Source organism: Strix aluco, chromosome 4, assembly GCF_031877795.1.
Source record: "Strix aluco isolate bStrAlu1 chromosome 4, bStrAlu1.hap1, whole genome shotgun sequence".
Lineage (NCBI taxonomy): Eukaryota > Metazoa > Chordata > Aves > Strigiformes > Strigidae > Strix > Strix aluco.
Genome location: NC_133934.1, coordinates 45,151,183 through 45,172,421, shown reverse-complemented (window position 1 = coordinate 45,172,421; position 21,239 = coordinate 45,151,183). Strand labels below are relative to the sequence as shown.

The window sequence follows — 21,239 nt, the reverse complement described above, 5'->3', positions numbered from 1 at the left end:
TGCATAACTAAAACAAAAACCACAAAACTTTATGCTATTTCTGTGTAGCACAAGTTACTGATTTTTGGTTTTCTTATGTTTTTTTATTTATAAAACTTATCTTCTATTTAGAATGTGTACTCAAGCAGAAAAAAGCAGAAAAAATATATCACGAAATATGACATCAGAGATTTCATAGTTTACAGACCTCATTACAAAGATATTGAAAGAAGTCTAAGCAGTAAACCTGACACCATGATAGTGTGCAGAAAGCCCTAAAAGAAGCGGTCAGCTTTTTTGATTAAGAACTTCTACACCACCATTTACAACTTTGAGGTAATGCAGATGTTATTTGGTAGGTAAACTTGCAGTTTTTTGGAGAAAAATAAAATGCTGTGCATCAAATTAGATACTACACTGCCTGCAGAGAAAAACAGAAGCTACTAAACTGTATTGCTACATTCTTAGCAATATTGAATGAAAACAAATACATTGTACTTTATTATTTTAAATAAAGCCACAATGGGAGTTTATCCAGTGGAGTCTACTCCATTTGTCTGGCTTTAAACTGCATCTAATATAAAAATGTATAAATATGCTCAAAAGTGCATTACTTTAATTAAAGTGACTGTATTAACTCTTTTAAAAAGTTCTAACAGATTAAATTAGAAATTATGTTTACTTTTCCTGAGAGCACCATGCTGCAAGTCTGCAAGCTTGCCAGACTGCTTGTTAGTTTATTTTTCTGAAGTAGCAAAATACAAGCTCATAATCAGGAAAATTAAAATACTAAGTTTCTAGTCTCTCAATTTAGAACAACAAGCATATAGGTAAGGTCACATTCATCCCATTATACTGCTTTGATTGTGAGAAAATCACTAGTGGACTTGTTCTGATCCCCTATGAGCTAACAGAAAGCAAAATTCTCAAACATTCTTCCACCTTTATACATACTTTGGTAAATAAAGAGTTTGCCTGTACTATACAATAACAAAATGAAAAATAGAACACAAATCCCCCAGAGAATGGCCCCTAGAAACAAAATTCCTAATCATATGAGTAGATCTCTAGATGACTAAAATTTCTGAAAAACAGAAGAGGCTCTTTGCTTGTAGGGATTTTTATTTTTTAATTAAAGTACATTCTGAACCCAAATATACTTTTTTTTTTTTTATGCAGACAATCTGATAGTCACTTCTCAATGTACTGATACATAGATAGGCACAAACAGATCCCATTCTGACTGGCCTTTATGCAGTTAATTATACCCCAAAAATAAACTAAATACATAGATAACCAAAGCATATTGAATTTCTCATGTACAAAAATAAATTGCTTTCAATTATTTTTTATCTGCAAGAAACCAATTGCTTTACTAAATGCTTTGAACTGAGAATAAATATACAAAATTACTAGGCTAATTGCACATCTCCTGCATCTGAGAAGCTGATAAGCAATGTATTTTCCATGGCAGGCACCAACTGACCAAAGCATTAACTCACATTACTGTAATCCACATTACTAAAAAAGTATCTCTTTGCAAATGGTTCTTCAAATGCTAAATACTGAGTTCAAAAAACCACTATTTACACCTAATCTCTTATTAATTAATTCCAAGGAAATTGTGGGTGGCAGACAGGGTCTTTTTACCAGTTTTAATTCAGGGCAGTCTATTAATTAGAGTATGAAGAAATAGCCATGCAACAGTCTTTCCCTCTGCAGCTCCACACAACTCAAAGTCACGGTATTTTCCACAGTTCAGTTACAGAAAGGACACTGTGGAGCAGCAATGTGATGCTGCAGTGGTTTAAGAATGTGGTGCTCCACCTTGTTTCCTCCTTCAAAAAAAAAGAAAAAAAACCAACTAAAACCATCTGAACAAGGAAATAAAAGACAGTAACATAAGTTCAGTTACTTACATCACAAAAGTGGATTTCTTAAATAATGCTGCAATTCTTTCAGATCTGAACTTGGTAAGAAAGCTCCTCTAAAAAGATTTTTTTTTTTTTTTAAAGAAAAACAGACCATACTTTTAAGACTAGAGTTAGCATTTCTTGACTCAACCCTATGTGTAGACATGTATTACGTGAAAGCTTTTTGTACATGTTAAGCAAAAAGTTTTTAGGTCACTTGCAGCATTAAAGCAAAGTTTTACTGTTACACTTTGCAGAATGCTTTGCCTTTCAATCAATTCTTCAGCCACAAGAAAAAGGTTTTCCAAGAAACACATTTATATTATGTTATACTGTATGTTCTCTATGTCTGTCTTTAGAAAGAAAATGTGATCAATGTTTAAGATCAAGCAGGAAAAATGAATGATCCTATGATTAAAGTACAGAAATCAGAAGCAAGATGTCTATTTGTGATTCCTGTCAATGATGGTGCATGTAAAAACTCACTTTCCTTAGAACAAATCTTCAAAACAGCAGATTCATGATGGATGTCTCCAATTTTTTAGAGTGTATTTTAAACATACTTGCATACTAAAAAGGTAGGCACCCACAGAACACTTTAAAAAAAAATGCATTTAGTTGGAAGTGTCAACGCAGTGAATATTCAGCCTTGCAGATGCTATCGCCCATCAGTACTGCTCAATACATAAATCAAGGTAAACTGTGAATATGGTGTGATAAAAAAAGTAGTTGGATGAAAGCTAACTTTCTTTTTGAGAACAAGTGAATTCAGTTGTACGAGATACTAATCAAAGTGGAGTGGGCATCTGTATACAGAATTCACTTTTTTCCTATTTTTTCCATCCATTCTCTTCCTCATTTCCTCTATGGAGAATTAAAAATAATGGAGAAAAAAAAAGTTCTGCCTGAACCAGCCTCTCATTGTTTCAAACAATTCCTGACAGTGTAGAACCTTGATTACTGCAAGATTTCAGTAATGGCAGATTTTCTGATGCTATCTGAGTTAGACCTTGTACCTAAAAATCACACTTTGATAAATCACCAAACTCTGAGATGCATCACTTCAGATATTCTAAGCATATAATTTCAATCGCTTCCTCTGAAAGTCCATGCATTTTTACTGAAATCCCAAAATAATGATTTAAAAGCAAATTTTAGGTTCACACTTTTGAAAACACCTCTTTTAACCACAGAACAGTATTTTCAGAGATAGGGAGCATCATTAGCCATTTAAAGCTACTGGGAGATTAGTGCATCTTTTAAAATTACATGTGTACCTCAAACTGGCTAGCCATGAGAGGAGATCTTCAGGATTTTTTATTTTCAGTTTTAAATAAAATGGCCTAAACCCACAACAGCAAAGAAACTGAAGGGAAATCATACTTTGTATAAAATATTCAAAATATCTCATACTACTGCAATTCAACAGGCATCATTATTGATGTTTTGACAATTTAGTAATTATCTATGCAGTTATAAAATCAGTTAAATTGATTAATTGAATTGCTCATTTTTCTGCATTTTGTTTTTATCAGCTGTTATTAACATTTCCTGAGTATTAATATTTATAGATTATAAAGATTACAAGAAGCAATTAGCACATTCTGAAATAATATTACCCAGAGAAAACAAACATCAAACATGATTAAATAAACTCAGGTTTCCATAACAGAAAAATAAATTTAATTATTTCAGCATCAGGAAATACTGTAGTCTAAATTAGTGTCACTCATCAAGAAGAATATATGCCCAACTCTGAGTAGGTAAATTATATTTCCCCACTAAATGCAAAGTCTGAGTACATGGTTTTGATGCACCACAATTCCAGATTATCAACAGAGCACTTTGAGCACCCTGAGAAGCATCTGTACTGCCTCTGTGTTTCTCATCTACAGTGAGTTTGTGTCCATTGGATGGACAACATCAACATACCTCCTGGTTCAATGATCTCATTATTATAAATTTCACTACACATATTCTGCCTACCCTCAAACTTACACTATGCAGAGCCTGTACTCAACAGCTTCTCTGTGAAATACAAGGAGCAGCGAGCCTGCAGCTACTTCAGGTTTGGAGATTTCTCTCTTGTTTGTTTGTTTTGGGGCATTTCTTTGTCTAGGGAAACCATAAGTTCGAATTAATAGCCTAATGAGTAAATGAGCTTTTTCTACAATCACTTTTTCATCCACAATACACCTTTTCTCCTTATTTACACATTTCCCTTATATATTTCTTCCAATGCTTATACTGAAAATGCCAATTACGGACTGACTGACAGTAAAGATAGCCCCACAACAGAGCACCGATTCTTGCCTGGGACCTCAAGACACTGTGAGGAGCCAAATGATACCTAGGAAGAGTAAAATGGGATTGCATTGAATTAATACAATCTTCTATGTTCTTCAATTTTATTTTTTTTTTTCAGTATTTCTTCTCTCATTGTTTTTAACTTCTTTTTTTTTTTCTTTTTTTAACATGAGAGGCAAAGGTAGGCAAAATTGCTATAAACTACCTGATTAATTTCTATGGAAGGAATACAAGTTATTATAAAAATGACACAATCAGACATTTTTAGTTCAAATGTTTTATAGTCAACTACATTTTCAAAGAAGAATTTTCAGTGTGGCTTTTCCATACACTTTAGAATTATAATCTTAAAACAAAACTAGTCTTTCCAGGACTACTTTAGTATCTTAGCAAATATTAAAGGAGAAGAACAGATCAATCTGACAGCAAATTGAATTGTTTTGGAAAACTTTCCATTTTGGCAGTATTAGGTTTACAGATAGACTCGATGATCTTAAAGGTCTTTTCCAACCTAAATGATTCTATGATTCTAAATGAAATTAAGAAGAACCAGTGTTTAACTTCTGGGTATAAAAATGCTAAAAGCATGGCTACATTTGGTGCCTCTCTTCTTAATCTAACATAAGACCTATTTACAATACCTTGTAAAAAGCAATAACTCAGTTATATAAATTACAACCTACATGGTTAACAAGTAAATATTGCCAGGGTCAATGTAGACTGAAAAAGAGAAGAATTTGAAATATGAGGCACAGAAATAGAAAACAGACATGTTACCACAAACTAGATCTTCACAAAGGATGAAATCTAAACACTTCCATTTAAACAATGCTTAACGATTAGATAAATCATAGTCAGTCAACTGATCTAGTTCAGAAGTTGTACCTTTCATACCATTGATTTTATAAAAGGATTACCAGGGCAAGAAAAGCTAGGATGTATTTCTTTTAGAAATAGAAAAACCCTACATGCACAGAAAATCGGAAGCAGGAAACAAATTAATATCATGTGCAAGTGTTTCCATTCCAAATTTCAAGGATCACAGACATAGGATTCCTGTAACCCTTGATACAAAATCATATAGCAACCTAAGACATTTCATTGTCCAGAGTATGTTCTTCACCTTCAACCTAAGTTTCCCCTTCCTAATCTTATCCTATAACCATCTCATAATTTATGAAAGGGCAAGGGGGAGGCAATGAAAGATTAACCCCAAATGTAATTAAGCTAACAAGGTCACAGAGAGTTTTCTTTCACAGTCAACAGAGTCGACAGAAGTCATGTAGTCACCATCCACATATGGTCATCTTTGTCGACGGACACATTTTTAATCAAATTGATAGGACTGGCATTTCCAAAACCAAGATTTGAATTAACATTTCTGAAACTGCAGCAGGGTACCGGGTTCATGTTGTTATCTCCATCTTCTGTGGAATGAATCTCAGCCTATCTATTGATTCATCTCTATAAAGCCACTAGGTCTTCTGCTGTATTTTCTCCTCTTCCTTTGTATTAATTGTCAAAATTTATTTAATCCTTCCATTATCAACCAGGATAGGTCTAACACCTTTGTCTTTACAGGATTTAAGCACTTTACAAATGTAAGTGAAATTTTATCCTGAGTGTTATCATTAGCTCATATTAACGAGGCTGAAGTGACACAAAGTAGAAGTGACTTTCACGAAGTTATGTGGAAGTTACATACAACACAGGTCAGAGCTTTAACCTACATAATAATTATGATTCTTTTTCTGTTTCAGTTCATCACTCTAGCATATCTTGTTGCTGTTCTTTGTTGTAAAGGGAACACCACAATTGCAGTTGCAATGGGAAATATTCAGTGACACTGCTAACTGGAAAACAGAGAAATAACATTAGATTGTTAACAGCAGTTTTGGAAGAATCTGCTTATAAAGGTTATCTTTTATTTGAAGATCTGATTTCTCCCAAGATGGTCTCCTAGCTCAGTGCTCCATCAAAACCTTATAAAAAGGGAAACTCATATGGGCTGCAGATTTCAAGAGGCCCTACTTAATCTTCTGTGCTACAGCTTGTCTCTGTTAGATAAAAGAAAGAACCACAGAGAACTGCAATGAGGACTCAAACTGACTCTATACAAGCTAGGTGCTCACAAGACAGTCCTGATGCGTGCAGACTCATTATGCTGCAGAAAAACCAGCCCACAGGTTGAGTGGAACACAGGGCTGAACGTGGGCTGAAATGGCTCCACAACACATTGACACACCATCACATCATAAGAACAGCTAGCTGCAGAGGTGTGGTGTACTGCGAAACCTCCTATGCCACAAAACCAACACCAGATCATCTCTAGCATTGGGAAGACTCTTACTGAGGATAGCATAGCAGAAGAATACATTAGGGATGTATCTAGGGAGACATATAGCTCCCTGTAGTTTACTACTTTCTTCTTCCACCCCTGTCTGTAGCAAAACATGTACTAATATGAATTCATGACGTGGCTTCTATGTGTGCACGTACAACCCCATTTTCCTCTTAAGAATAATTTTTGGAGTATGCTGAAGTATATTTTGCAGTAATAATTACTTTGCAAACCACTTAAGTGTGAGAATGAATCCTACTGCAGAAACTGCACAAACTTATGTGATTAGGTAAAATTTACACTAGCAGGGTTGAAAGAAATATATGTGTATACATATATATGAGAGAAATCCTGATATTGACCCTTTTTTATCAATGCTCTAAACTGCCGCTGCACAGACTCACATGCACATACTTCACTCTAAGCATGCAAATGGTATCAGTACAGACTCTTCAAGCAAATTATGAATACACATTTCTGTTTACAGGACTGAGTTGCACAGACTAGTACACTAGAGAGCTTATACTAAAACTGTTTCTGGATCTTTTAATTGAAGCAGTTATGGACTGCAAAATACCACGCAAAAAACATGGATCCTCGGGAATGGAGCACTATGTAAACTTGCAATTCAACGTAAACATTTAGTATTATGATGAGAGTTTTTACAAGATAAAGTTGCAGAATAATCTTCTACCAATATTGGGGTTTTTTTTCATTCTTCTTTTTTTCAACATGATGTGCTTTCCTAGCTTTCCTTGCTGGTATTACTCTGGCAATATATGAATGAGCAGAGACATTTCTTTGATGCTTCCTGTCATCTTGGCTTCCCCATTAGAGTGTAGGTGTTCAGTTAATGATGTGACTGAAGGCTTTGTGGAGTTAAAATGAGAATAACCCATTTCACCTTATAAAAAAAAAAAAAAACAGGTTAACTACTTAGCCCTGCCTGACTTTCTAATTTTCCAGAATTCATTTTCCAAATAGAAACTGAATAGTGAACTGGTAATCCCCTCTTTGTTTCAGTATCTATAACCCTACATCATATAACCCGGAGCTTTACACACTTTAAGACTCTTATGGACATATTAAAAATTGCTAGAAAAGTAATTCTTGAGCTTTCAGTCAAAAGTTATGTGAACAAGCCTAATCTATGGAGACATAACTCTTCTCTCCAAAACTAAAAAATTTAATATATTTTAAATTCTACACTTAAAAGATGTCCCTTTTTCCTAAGTGAAACAGACTAACGAGACAACTTCCACTATACAAAAAAGAAACAAATTATGAATAATTTATACGAAATAGATTTGAACCAATCTTGTGAACACATGTTGCTATGCAAAACAAGGTGCATGAAATCTTTTTGGGAAAGAATAAAGGATTGAATACAATCTATTCGAACAGTTACACAGATATTTAACAAATATTTATTGTCAATGTCTTCTTATAGTAATTTGATCTACAGAAAATAATTTCTTGCAAGTTCCACTGGTAAATGTATCAGTAAATGTGGACACCTAACACCTAGAAAACATAAATACCATGTAAGTTATTGTCATGGTTTGAACTCAGCCAGTAGCCAATCACCACATGGCCAGTCGTTTACTTTCCCCCACCCCCCCCAGTGAAATAGGGGAGGGACAAAAAAGAAAAAAAAATTCGTAGGTTGAATAAAAAAAATAATTTACTAGTAGTAACAAAACAACAGTAACAAAAGTAAGTCCAAACAGGTAAAATACAGCAGTGGCTCACAAACCGGCAACCGGTACGCAGCCCGCCCCCAGCAGCGATCCCGACCACACCAGAAATCCCACTGCCGATCAAGAAACCGAAATCAAAAATGAGAGCGCATGGGTCCCCTCATATACTGAGCATGACATCACATGATATGGAATACTCCAATGACCGATCTGGGCCTGGCCCTCTAGCTGTGCTCCTTCTCAGCCCAAGGAAAGTTAACTCTATCCTGGACAAAACCAGGACAGTTATAAAGAAAAATAAAACATTTAAAAAAAAAAATCATAATTTACTCATATTGAAGTCAGCATTCAGGTAAGCTTTAATTTTTTCTCCAATATTTAAGTTATTGTTGCTTCTACAAATGCAAAGTAACAGCAATTTTCTGCATGGCCTCCATTTTTGGTAAGTAAATATGTCATCTTTTCCACAAGTGAAATGAAAATGATTTAAGTGAGGACTGTCATTTTAAGCCTGTCAGAGGGGAAGCCTAACTGAAATCACTAGTCAAATAAGTAAAATTTAACCACATCTACCCTGCTCTTAATTATAAAATGATGCTGGAATACACTGAGGAAGAAACTGAAAACTGGGGGATACTTACCCAAAAGCTTTGGCCTACATCTGTCTTGTTCTAATGGTTTACATATCCACAGAAAAGAAACACAAATTAACTCTTAACAACTTTACATCCTTATAACACATTTGTGGTGAGAAGCCAGAAGGCTATGGTAACCCAGGTAAGGACTGCTAATTGCTTTAAATATAAGGAAAATCAATAAGATTGGCCTGGGGTGACACAGCTACTGAAACCATTGAGCTTAGGCTGACCCTGCAAATTGGAAAGCAATAAATAGTTAAAAACAATTGCCCTGCAGGGGAGCATGCAGCATCATGCAGAAGGATGAGTCCAATGTGGAACATGTACATAACAAGGAAAAGTTTCCATAGCTTAACATTAACAGCAACTGAGGCACTTATTAAATAAAAAGCTAAACAGTAACCTGTTATAAAATGCTAAAAATGAACATGCATCTAATTAAATTTCTTTTCAAAAGGCCTTAAATCATCTGAGGAAAGAAAAACAGGTGACATGAATCAAAAAGTACAATGAGCAATGGCAACAGGCTGAGAATACCAGTACAAATGTTGGCTTTAACTGAAATGCTGCAGAAGTTTCACAATGCCCATGAGAAGTAAACAGAAAAACCCAGTCACTTAGGAGAGACCCTCTCAGCACCAGAAGAATAGAGAGAATCAGCCCAGCTGAGATATGTGGCAGCAGAGAACATGAGATATTTAGGATCCTGCTCTCCCCCTAAAAATTTATTCAGACCTTATATATTATTCCATAAGCTACCTGACCCAGGATCCAGGAGCAGTATGCCTGAACCACAAAAGGTTATATCCTCAAAAGTTCCTTTTTTTCAATGTGTAATTAAACATGCTGCACCCAGCTGTATTAAAAAGCATATAATTTATATTAATTATACCAGGTAAATAATTCTGCCTATTTTGAAATTACATTTCTATTGTAGAATCTCTCTCTTCCACAGTTTGATTCACATACGCATATTGTTTTGTTACTATACTAAAGTTACTACTAGATTTCCAAAAGCAGTAGTAGGTATAGTATTGTGGATTTCCTAGCTGGTTCTGCAGCCTAATTAATAAAGTCTACTTAATAGTTCTGCAAATAAGAAGATAATTCAGATGAAACCAACTCCATATTCTTAGATAATTACTCTTTATTCACATCTAGTTTTTGAGTATTAAGCTACACAATCTTCTTATAACAAATTAAAATACAGATCTTAAACATCCCCTCAACCCCTGTCAGATTAACAATAACAGGCTTGCACTGTTAAGGGAAACCTAGACAGATCCTATTTCACAGGATTTTCAGCAAGGGATTACACTCCCTTGATGAAAACCAAACAGCCAAACACTTCCACACTCAGATCAAGAGATCTTTCTTGTTCTGGAATTAAATTTTGCATTTTAGATAAAGATCAGAGATTCATGGAATAGTTCAGGTTGGATGGGACTTTCAAAGGTCATCTACTAACAAAACATTCCTACACTATTCAGATTTTTTCATATAGTTAGCAGAATGCAGAGCTAAACCCCAACTTCTCAGTTTATTATCACTGGAGGAAAACCTGTACTGGTATTAGCTGGGATAGAGTTAAATTTCTTCACAGTAGCTGGTATGGGGCTATGTTTTGGATTTGTGCTGAAAACTGTGTTGATAACACAGGGATGTTTTAGCTATTGTTGAATATGGTTTACATCAAGGCCTCTTCTGCTTCTCATGCTGCCTCACCAGTGAGTGGGCTGGGGGCTCATAAGAAGTTGGGAGGGGACACAGCTGGGACCTGTTGACCCCAACTGACCAAAGGGACATCCCATACCATATGACATCACACTCAGCATATAAAGCTGGGGAGAAGAAGGAGGAAAGGAGTGACATTCAGAGTGATGGCATTTGTCTTCCCAAGTAACTGTTACGCATGATGGAGCCCTGCCTTTCAGGAGATGGTTGAGCACCTGCCTGCCAATGGGAAGTGGTGAAAGAATTCCTTGTTTGGCTTTGCTTGCATGAACAGCTTTTGCTTTACCTATTAAACTGTCTTTATCTCAACCCACAATTTTTTCTCACTTTTCCCCTCTGCTTCTCTTCCCCATCCCACTGACAGGGGGTGAGTGAGTGGCTGTGTGGGGCTGAGGTGCCTGCTGGGGTGAAACCACAACAAACCCACTTTTCATTGTTTGTTTAATTATATTTTGGATTAATCATTGACTACCATTAACTTGCTCAGTCAACATCTGTAGATCAGATGTGGCAACCTGGAATCTGCCTATGTGAAACATGTAATTCATAAACATAGTTTACTTTCTCTTGGAGAAGCAGATGGTATCATTTGCTTGAATATAAAAAAATCCTTCCTTGGAGTTAAATTAGATGCTTGATCATTTGCCATGACTTCTAAATTTCATTTGCATATACAAACATAAATTATCTAGTTACTCACACGACTATACTTCCACATATATTCACCCAGAATTCTAGTGGGAAATACAGCAGGAAAAGTAGTATGCAATAATGACTACAATTCAGCATTAAGTATGTGTTCATCTCCCATTAGCCTCATGTGTTTAACACGAGGTGCTGAATCAAGGACCAGTACATACCCTACGCAGAATAGGCTGTATGTAACTATTAAGAACATAGATTGTGATAATGCTCAAGAAACACTAGACACTTAGCAAAGACAGGCAGACACAGAACTGCTTCTACTCAAATTACTTAATCAATGTTAATACATATTTATGTATTCCCATCAAAATCATTTGAACTAACCATATATACATATGCTTACAGAATCACAGTATAAATAGATACTGTCAGTACAGAGACAAGTGAAGAAAGAATTTAAAATTGTACATTTTCAACTATATCCATTATCCTTTGAAAAGACAAAAATGTGCAAATACTATTGCATAAAATGATGAGCTTTCAAGGTCTGGATTCTTTTCAATTACTATTCTTTCCCCAACTGTAGCAAAAATCAGAGAAAGGGATAAATGAAAAAGATAAGAATTTGCAGTTAAGAAAAAAAAAAGCTGTAGAGAATAATCTTCCGATTTGTCTGAATGAATATCTGCTTCAGAAAAGATAAATAATAGATGAAGCTACATGAAATACAAAAGCAAAGAAACACTAGGAAATAATGAAAACAGAATTACCGGGGGGGGGGGGGGGGGGAGGAGAATCAAACTTTCAAAAAAGAAAGTTAAATAGGAAAAGGTCTTCTTGCTAAATACATATAAAAACCAGTGAATGGAAAAGAATAGATGAGCAATAACAATTTGAATTGATACAATCTTCGTGCACCAATCAAAACTTACCATAGTCGACAGTTTTGGTCTTAAAACTATAATCGATACAAAAAATATATCTATAAAGCGATTCTAAATCTATGCAGTGTGATAAATATGTTACTGGATAGGGAATAATTAGTGTCACAGTTGTCAGGAACAGAAAGCTTGATCTGGAATACTATGTACGACTGGTCACTCATGTTCAAATGAGCAGGAATAGACAAGGTCTTTTAAGATACTTGTGGGAACGTGGAAACTATTACAAAAAGGGAAAGTTGAAAAGTTATATTACAGGTCTCAAATCTTACAATGAACATTAGGAAGGATGAGCCTTTAAAATTTAGAAACAGTGTATACAGGACAAATAAGCACAGAATGATAATAAATACAGCTTGAAAAACAGATGATTTCTAGCTATGTCAAATCCAGCAAAGTCAATTCCAGCTTTATGTCTCACTACCCCAAGTTAATGGACTATATGAAAATAGTTTGAGTATGAAAAAAATATGAAATCTACTCCCTATGCATCTAAAATTATCAATACAACCCCCACAATCCAACAAATTGTAATATTAAACAATATTTTTTGAGAAGTTATGCCTCCTTTGACTATAGGATGACTCAAAATTTTTGAGGTATGCTCAGAAGAAACTGGAGTTCCACCTAAAACTAAACACAAAAGGCTTTAATCTTCAAAAAAGTAGATTAAGGTGATAAAGCCTGGGAACAATATTGTAATTAAGTTAAAAATAATAATGGAAAAATGTTTCCAAGAATATTTAGTTGAGTTTTACTGAAATATTTCAGAATTTATTTGATTTGGATGAAGCTATAACATCTTAATATCAAATAAAATGAAATGGTGTAACTGATTTTATTAAACTCTTTAAATTTATTGCAGTGTTTTCATGAGCTAATTTCTTTTTTAGTTTTTCCTGCACTGCTGCTCAGTATTCCATTTACTTGCTTAATGAAAAAAGCACTTAGTTAATTATCATAATCTGCTTCCTACTCCACAAGCTTCCTTCTTTCTTTCACTAAGAGAGAAAGATATTTGTTTTCATGAAAATTTATAAGACATACTTGCAATTTTCAGATCATTCCCCTTTGGGAAAGTGGCATTGTGAAATGACTGCTTTGTGGGGTTATTTTTAAAGGGAAAGGAAAGTTTCTTTTGAAAAGCCTTAGCTGAAGTTCTGAAATACAGAAGACATTCTGCTGAATCAGAGGTGTACAGCAAAGGCACAGGCCGAAGGTGAAAAATAGATGCAGTGTACACTCCAGTTTGCTTCCCACCAAACCCAGAGTTGCTACCTACAGTCTAAGGAAGCAAAGACCTGTATCTTCGTACCATAACTGTGCTTGCAAGACAGACCAAATAAACCCATACTAAGGGAACCAGGTCCACAGAGGAGCTGCAGTGAACTGAAAAATGAAGGTTAATTCAGACATAAAGGACTTGAATAGGTCATCAGAAGTGGCTTTGTACACTTAGAACAAATAATTTCTGTTCTTTACTTTCTGTTGTTTCATTATTTTCCAGTGCTAGTCTGTACCTTCATTCAAGAACAGATGAAAAAATTTTTCAACACTGAAAGACCAAGACTACCAAGCAAAATCAAACCTGATTTGAAACAAGATTTCAGTTTTTAAATGTTCATAAGGAAAATAAGGATTTTCATCCTACAGCCCACAAGTTGGACTCTGACAGCAAAAGTTTATACTAATTGTCATTTACTTCAGAAGTGAGGGATAGAAAGAGTAATGATTGAGAAATCAGGAAGCAAAAAAAATGAAGAGGAAACCTTGACAGGCCTCAAGACATATCACTGTTTTATTTCCTGTTGTGAAGATTATTATTTCATAGGCAATCACAACATTGAAGGACACAAAGTATCTTCCCCAGCTGTTTATAACCCTGGTTTTCTTACACACTTCAACTGAGCAGCAGTCTATATAGTTTCACGTAAACTTATTTTTAAACAAGTTTTGATATTAATAAGGTTAAAACATGCTAACTCGACTGACTCAACTGTTATGAACTGTATTCCCAGTTCATCATTTCTAAATCCCATCTGGACAACTGGAATGCTTACCTCTGGAATATCAAACTGAATTAAATGTTGACTAGCAGTCAGGCAGAAATCAAAATATGCAAATTTACACATAACTAAATTCCTTAATAGCTACCACCTATTACTAGCAACACCCAAACATTAATAGTAATTAAATAAAATTTAAAGAGAAAACAGTAATGGTAATTAAATACCGGGATAATGTACTTGAAATTTCTTCTTTCATGACTCATTGCTTTTTAATTTCCTTTTATTTCTCTGAAATAAAAGAATTCCAGATGAAAGTGAGCTATAATAATCTAGGATAATAAGTAAACTATAAAATTTGCAACTTTTAGTGCTGCCTTCTTGTGTTCTCTTCCTTAGCACAAACTTATATTCTACATAATCTACCACTGAACAAGATAATTTTGCCTCATTAAGTGGGGGTTTTTCTTCACCAGAACTTCAACAGCTGTCAAACAGACCACTGCCTCTTCATTTATAACTCTCTTCACACTCTGGAATACCACATTTCATATCAGTGGTTATAAACAGCTATTCACCTTTCTGCTTAGATGTCATCATGTTTCAAAAACTTGAGGGCAGTACTTCCTCATGCTTCTCACAATAAGAAAATGTTGTGCCTATTTTAACCTTAGTATTGAAATTGGACCAGGCACATTTAACTGAATATATTTCAAATAATCAGTTTTTCCGTAGTCTGAAAATGTCAATATAGTCGAGGAAAAACAAGTACATAGACAATTTTTGCTCTTACATGTGGGGCAGTCTGAAGCCTTTACCTTCAAGTATCAGTTCTTACTCACCTGGGGAGGTCTACTAATGTAAATGGATTTATTTGAATGAGCAAAAACTGCAGGATTAAAATTCTTGTCAATGAGTCACTTTATTCAACTTCATACAATTCATGATAACTCTACTATGTAAATTGTTGACTTTACATTGCCTGAACGTCTATTATCAATAGTTTTGCATGCAGAAACTAACCACCTCTTGCAGCATCATGTTAAATATATGAAGATAATATTAAAATCCATCTGTCTAAGACAAGTGCAGACATACTATACTTTGTTCCTGTTACAGGCAGGAGCAAAGAGCAAACAAGGTACCTGTATATGATGTCCAGCTGTATTCATCAGGGACCAAATGCCATTGCATTGATTAAGATCATAAAGAATGTAAGTAATCCATATTAGGACATTTCCTGCTTAAAGACTTTACCATTCACAAAACATCAACACCAATTTACAGACATAGCATGCAAATCCGAATGGACCATGCATAACATAAAAGATGAAAAAATAGCAAATGGAAATAGTAAATGGCTGTAATGTCAAAGGGTTTCACACACTGAGGCAATGCAATCAATGGCAAACACTACAGTTTTCAAAATAAATTTAACACCTCTGAAGTTCATCTGAGCATGCCACCATCATGAAATGCAACTTTTCACTCACCAAAGTAGAGTTATGTGAAGCATCACCTGAGACCTCCGGTGTTCTTGTGCTGTTTGGAAGTCTGTGAGGATTACGAGCTATCGCTTGGCACCAGCCCAACATTTTCTCCTTCCACTTATCCCTTCTCAATTTCTGAAATTCTGAAAATAATTTAGATTCCCTGAAACATTGACACTTTTAATTTATTGTGTGCATGTCTCTGGATGCATGACTTTTAAAACAGCTTTTAAAATTATATCTAAACAAGTTAATAAACATATTTTTAGAAGAACATGTTTATTCAAAGTACTCCGAAGGGATATGCCATGCAGCTTAGAAAAGAACTATGCACCTTCAGCACACCTTACATGCATTAATACTGTTTCAGTGTCAGCAAATTCAGTGCCTTCTCTCCATCTTAAATCTTTCTCAAGTTATCACTTTAATATGAAAAGTGTTATATTAAAGGAATTTTATTACAAAATAACTGTGAGAATAATGTCATTCCTAAAACAATGTAACATTTGGATGAAATACCCCACATACCCTGAAACACGTACAAATAGCCCTAAAGCAGTAGCAGATATTAAATACAAATCAACAATGTGAAAGCACACAAACACATATGTACTCATGCCCACACACACCAGAATACCTGTCTTGTCTTGAAGTGTTACACTAGGATGTATTGCAAATAGCAAAAAGTAATGTACACAAACCAGCAATAAATACTACATACCAACTGTAAGCTGCATGTGAACTTATTTTTAGTTTGTAACAGTAACAAAACACCTTTTAAGAAACACAAACACATTCTGGAAATACAGCACTAGTAAACAGGGCTTTTAAGTGTAAGAAAACCTTCAGAATATTTTTAAAATTTCACAATCTACATTTCCCAGTTGAAATGGGTAATGTAGGTATTCAGTTCAAAACTTTGCTAATTAATTACAAAAAATAACTGAACAATTTTTTTTCTCCACAGCATCTGAAGCAATTTGTAATCTGGTTGTTTACAACATTTTTTAATTTAAAAAGTGTTATTCTGTAACATCATGAAACATAATAAACGAAAATATTAACCTACCATATTGAGTGCCTAGTACTCTAAACGAGGTTAACACTAGACTAAGTAGATCTGGAACATACATACAATAATGTTAAACATCTTACGTGGTAAACTAGCACCTATTTAATGCAACTGAATATTATGTACTTGTAAAGTAGGTTTATTTTTTCTGCAATACATCTCCAGGCAGTACACAAGACATGCTTGTGTTTACAGCGGGCTTTCATCTTCCCAGGTTCTGATTCTGACAAACTACAGTCCCTTCTTGAATAACTATAGCCCTGCCATTTCCGTACTTACCGTTAATACATAATTTTCAAAGTATGAAATGCACAAAGCTGTGTCTCTCCACACAACCTCACAGAACCAATAGTAAGGAAAAGTGGAAACTAGCATTAGCTTTGTTGTACTGGAGATGATTAGATTACTGAGTCTACAGGTGAACAGATTCTTATTAATTTTTCAGTCTCTTGAAATCTTAACATAAGATAAAAATATGTGCCAATAAAGCATTAGTAACATGAAGACTGCCACGCTGCCTGTTGACTGTCTGTGGAGTCAAATACATTTTTCTATTATAAAAGATTTCAGTTGTAGACTTATAAGAACTCAGTCCTCCAGGGTATGAATATAACCCAGCAAAAGCTTCACAATGAGAAATCCAGCTGAAGCACTGGCTAAACTGAGTGTCATCAATTTAGCAGCAGTTACGATTGCCACTGGATCAGAGCATTCCCTGTCTTGCAAGCCCTACAAGACTGTTTATTTTCCTTAGTTTTGTGAATGCAACTAGCAGAACTTTACATACAAACCTGGTTGTTTGTAAGAGTAAAGGAAGCACCAGTAAACAGTTTGTGTATTTAAGCAACATCTACACAGATACAAAAAATAAATTCATGTTTTAAATGCTTTACATTGTATATCTAACGTATCATGAAGTACTCATGAGAAACTGGAGAATTAGAAAAAGTATCAGGACAAGCATATGCACATGTTCTCCACTGCAACTTGGAAAGATAAGCATTTAATGAGACAATCAATCTCAATTTTCATTTTTTCAAGCTTCTACGGCAAATTCTAGGTAATTTCCATATCATGTGCTGAAATCCTATTTATCAACTAAACAGGACTGAAACAACAGTGGAGTCTGACTTCTAATTAAACTACTCCCCATCCTGTCCCCACTGCTTCTTAAATAGGAGCACACAAGATCTTCTAAGAAAGTAAAATGTCTTCTTATAACTATTCTGGTGTCTGGAATTTCCTGGTTTTCATTCAAAATTTCAAGCAGAAAGTATTTCAGCATTGTTTAGACCTTTCAAAATGAGACAAACCATTTCTTTCTGCTGCTCTGGAACCCATCATGGTGGTTCCTCACATATTGTCTTCTAAGTGGAGTTTACAAGCACAGGAGGGCAGTTGTATCAGGTATGACACTGGTCAACTCTATTAAACTGGGTGAAAAGGGATGAGCTGCTGCTGCTCTCTTTATGACTGCACTTGGGGCTGGGCAAAGAGGTACCGCTTCCTTTACACCTAACAAGTGAAGTTTGTAGAAAAGACATGGAGACAATCTTTCATGCCACCTAAACCTTCATAGATAATCAGATCTGGGGAAGTGGTTCTCTATCGTGGTAAAATCAAACTGTAACTCTTTACTAAAATGTTTTACTACACACAGGACTTATGGGCAGATTTCATTTGTCACAAATGCTTAACTGCATTCTCCCATGATCAGTTAGTTATTGTTGCACATATTTTGTGCAGATGCCTGGAAACTAGAGACTAACGCTGGCTAGAGAAAAAAAGTCCTTAAAAAATAAAATCCACAAAATGCATATTTGGAATAAACATAATAATTTTCTGAAGTCTCTCCAAAAGAATACTATATAAAGATTACAGCCCAGAGGAATGTATGTATAAATTTTTGGCTTGCTATGTCTGAAAAGATCCCAGACCTCACTGTTCCTCTGAATGCACACCATGAACAAGGTGGCTACATGTTCAGCTGCTGCAGCTTACTGCTTGGGAGCCCTTTACTGCTTTGGTTCTTCCCTGAAGAAAGAATATGAACTTTAAAAAAAAAAAAAAAAAAAGCATAAACCTTTTAAGAAAGTCTTCACTATGATTTTAAAAGAATGTGTCAATCATTACTTAAAAGATACTTCTCTCCAGAACACTGTTAAGATGGAAAACTTCCTGACCATTCCCTCAAGACTGGACATGAATATCCAATCCTTCTACTATCAAAACCCCCAAAACCCAACCTTTAAATGGTCACTCTTATACTTCCCTCTCTGGACCGAATGCACACCATCATGTTTTTGCAAATGCAGTAAAATTAAGCAAGTACATTTAAGATAAGTGGTTGAAAAGATACCCTAGGAATAAAACATATGGTTCCCAAGTTCCTAGAGCTCTCTGCTATGCCTACTGATGAGCAGCTGCTCACACAAAGTTAGCTGAGGCTTCCTTTTGAACCATCACACTCTTGATCACTTATTAAGAGGGAAAGCTTCAGGTCTTCACTGAAGACTCTTTCTAATATTCTATTACTTCTGATGAATTATTATCTTATTGTTATTTTAGGCTTGTATTTTAATATAGTTTTATGTCTTAGGCTACTTACTTTGTTTCTGATTGTCTACCCAATTATGAAGTAAACTTTTAGCAGAAATGAGGCTATATTGCTGCATGTTTCAGTGTACAATTAATTCTTCCGGAGATGTGTTTAGTGCAGAGAAGTAATGCAAACTCTATCTCTAGTCATGTATTCCTCACACTTGGGGTGGATATAAGTCAATTCAACCTGAGACTACAACTCTACACGTCACATATAAGCATACAATGTGTTATACTACACAGTTTGAGTTTGATTACAAATGAAGTGAAAAAATAACTTAGTCTAGGGAATATTCTACAAAATTATTCTGCACCAGCTGGATACTCCTGGTACTTAGAACTGTCAAAGAACCATAAACCCCACACAACAGCTGTAGTTCAGTATGACAAAGGTAACTTCTTGAAGTCATTATATTATGAGTTTCTACACAGTTGAGACAGGTATACGGCATTTGAACAATTTGCAACAGATCCTCTATAATGTCAGCTGGCATGAAGTCTAGGTTACCAAAATTTACAACCTTTTAAAAACATGTTAGTTTAGAGCTCCAGAGTCAACCTGAGCCATAGGTGTAGTGAAGAGTGGATGCCCAAGATCAGTGCGTGCCATCTACGTGCAGCAATGGCCCTCCAAAGGTCTGCAAGGAGACCATTCCAAAGAATGCCACCACCATCACCCCTCAGTAAATGCCCAATCAATCCTTTCTATACTGCCTGTACCTGTGAAGACAGGGAATCATCTGACCATAGCTACAGTCCTATTCTGTTCCTCTTGGGGTGCAGTACCTCTTGGAACATTTGCAATTCTTTTTTGCCCCGAGGAATCAAATTACAACTACCACTGTACAGATCATAATTGAAAGGAGGACTTTACACTTGTTCATACAACTGACTCAGACTGACTGAAAAAAAAAATCTCAATTCATCCCCTATAAATTTGTTTAAAAATAGAAGAATTACTTTATTCATACTTTTTCAGGGGAGACAATTTTTACTCATAATTTAAGCAAGCAAAGGGACATACGGAATTATAGATTCAAGTACACCTTGCACAATATTAATACTAAATAAATAGGGGTTTACTTAAGGATGATCTATTAAAAATTAGCCAGTTATATGAAATAAAAGCATATCTCAAAAAATGTTCATTAATTTAGTGAGAGAAAAGAATCAGTAAACTTAAGTTAGGAACATAATTAGATTCAGGTAGCAAAGGCCTCAACAAAGGCTGAATTAATATGAAGTACATGAGAAGGTTATGCTTTCTCAGTCCTTAACAGGATCTAACAGCTACCATAGAACAGCAGGAAATTGAACACAAAACATACTGTTCTTTATCTAAGCTAAATAGTTTTGTTCTCTGTGTTCGAAGATTCCCAACAGCAATCAAAGTGATGGTATTTGTCCAACAACTAAACACACTGCATGACTTGGCACATCATCAAAATATTCCAGGAGTAGAGCTGCAGGAATATTGAAATGCAAATAGCCTTCAACTGCTGAGCTCTGGTGAGAGAAATACAGTCCCTGTTGTTCTTTGTGTATCTCTTGTCTGAGCCTTATCAAGCTGTGACTTCCAATCAATTATTCTAATTTGAAGACAAACATAAATTCATGGGCTGGATGCACTAGAAAGCTCTGATATCTTGTGCTATTTTTGTGTCACAAGTAAGCCATAATCTTTTCTCAACTAGCTAGTCAATATTATCCTATGACTGTCCCTGTTTCACAAGGACAACACAGTGTAGCCATAGCATAATAGCGTAACGACTCTAAATCTATATTTTTACAAGAAGCTCAACTTCAAGTCTGAAAATTACCTCTATATTTTAAGGAAAAAAAAAAAAAGGACATATTAGACTATATGTGATT

General features: G+C 35.1%; 1 protein-coding gene across 5 annotated transcripts in view; it reads right to left on the bottom strand.

Annotated features, from left to right (window-relative positions):
• Positions 1-21,239, bottom strand: part of MARCHF1 (membrane associated ring-CH-type finger 1) — a 250,242-nt gene that overhangs the window by 85,599 nt on the left and 143,404 nt on the right. For 3 of the 5 annotated variants that reach the window (XM_074822904.1, XM_074822903.1, XM_074822906.1), the window contains one exon: positions 15,698-15,837. The exons of the other annotated variants lie outside the window; for them this stretch is intronic. In XM_074822904.1, the coding sequence (XP_074679005.1) occupies positions 15,698-15,799 (102 nt within the window). In that variant the 5' untranslated portion in view covers positions 15,800-15,837. The remainder of the gene's footprint in view (positions 1-15,697; positions 15,838-21,239) is intronic. 5 annotated transcript variants of the gene reach the window in all.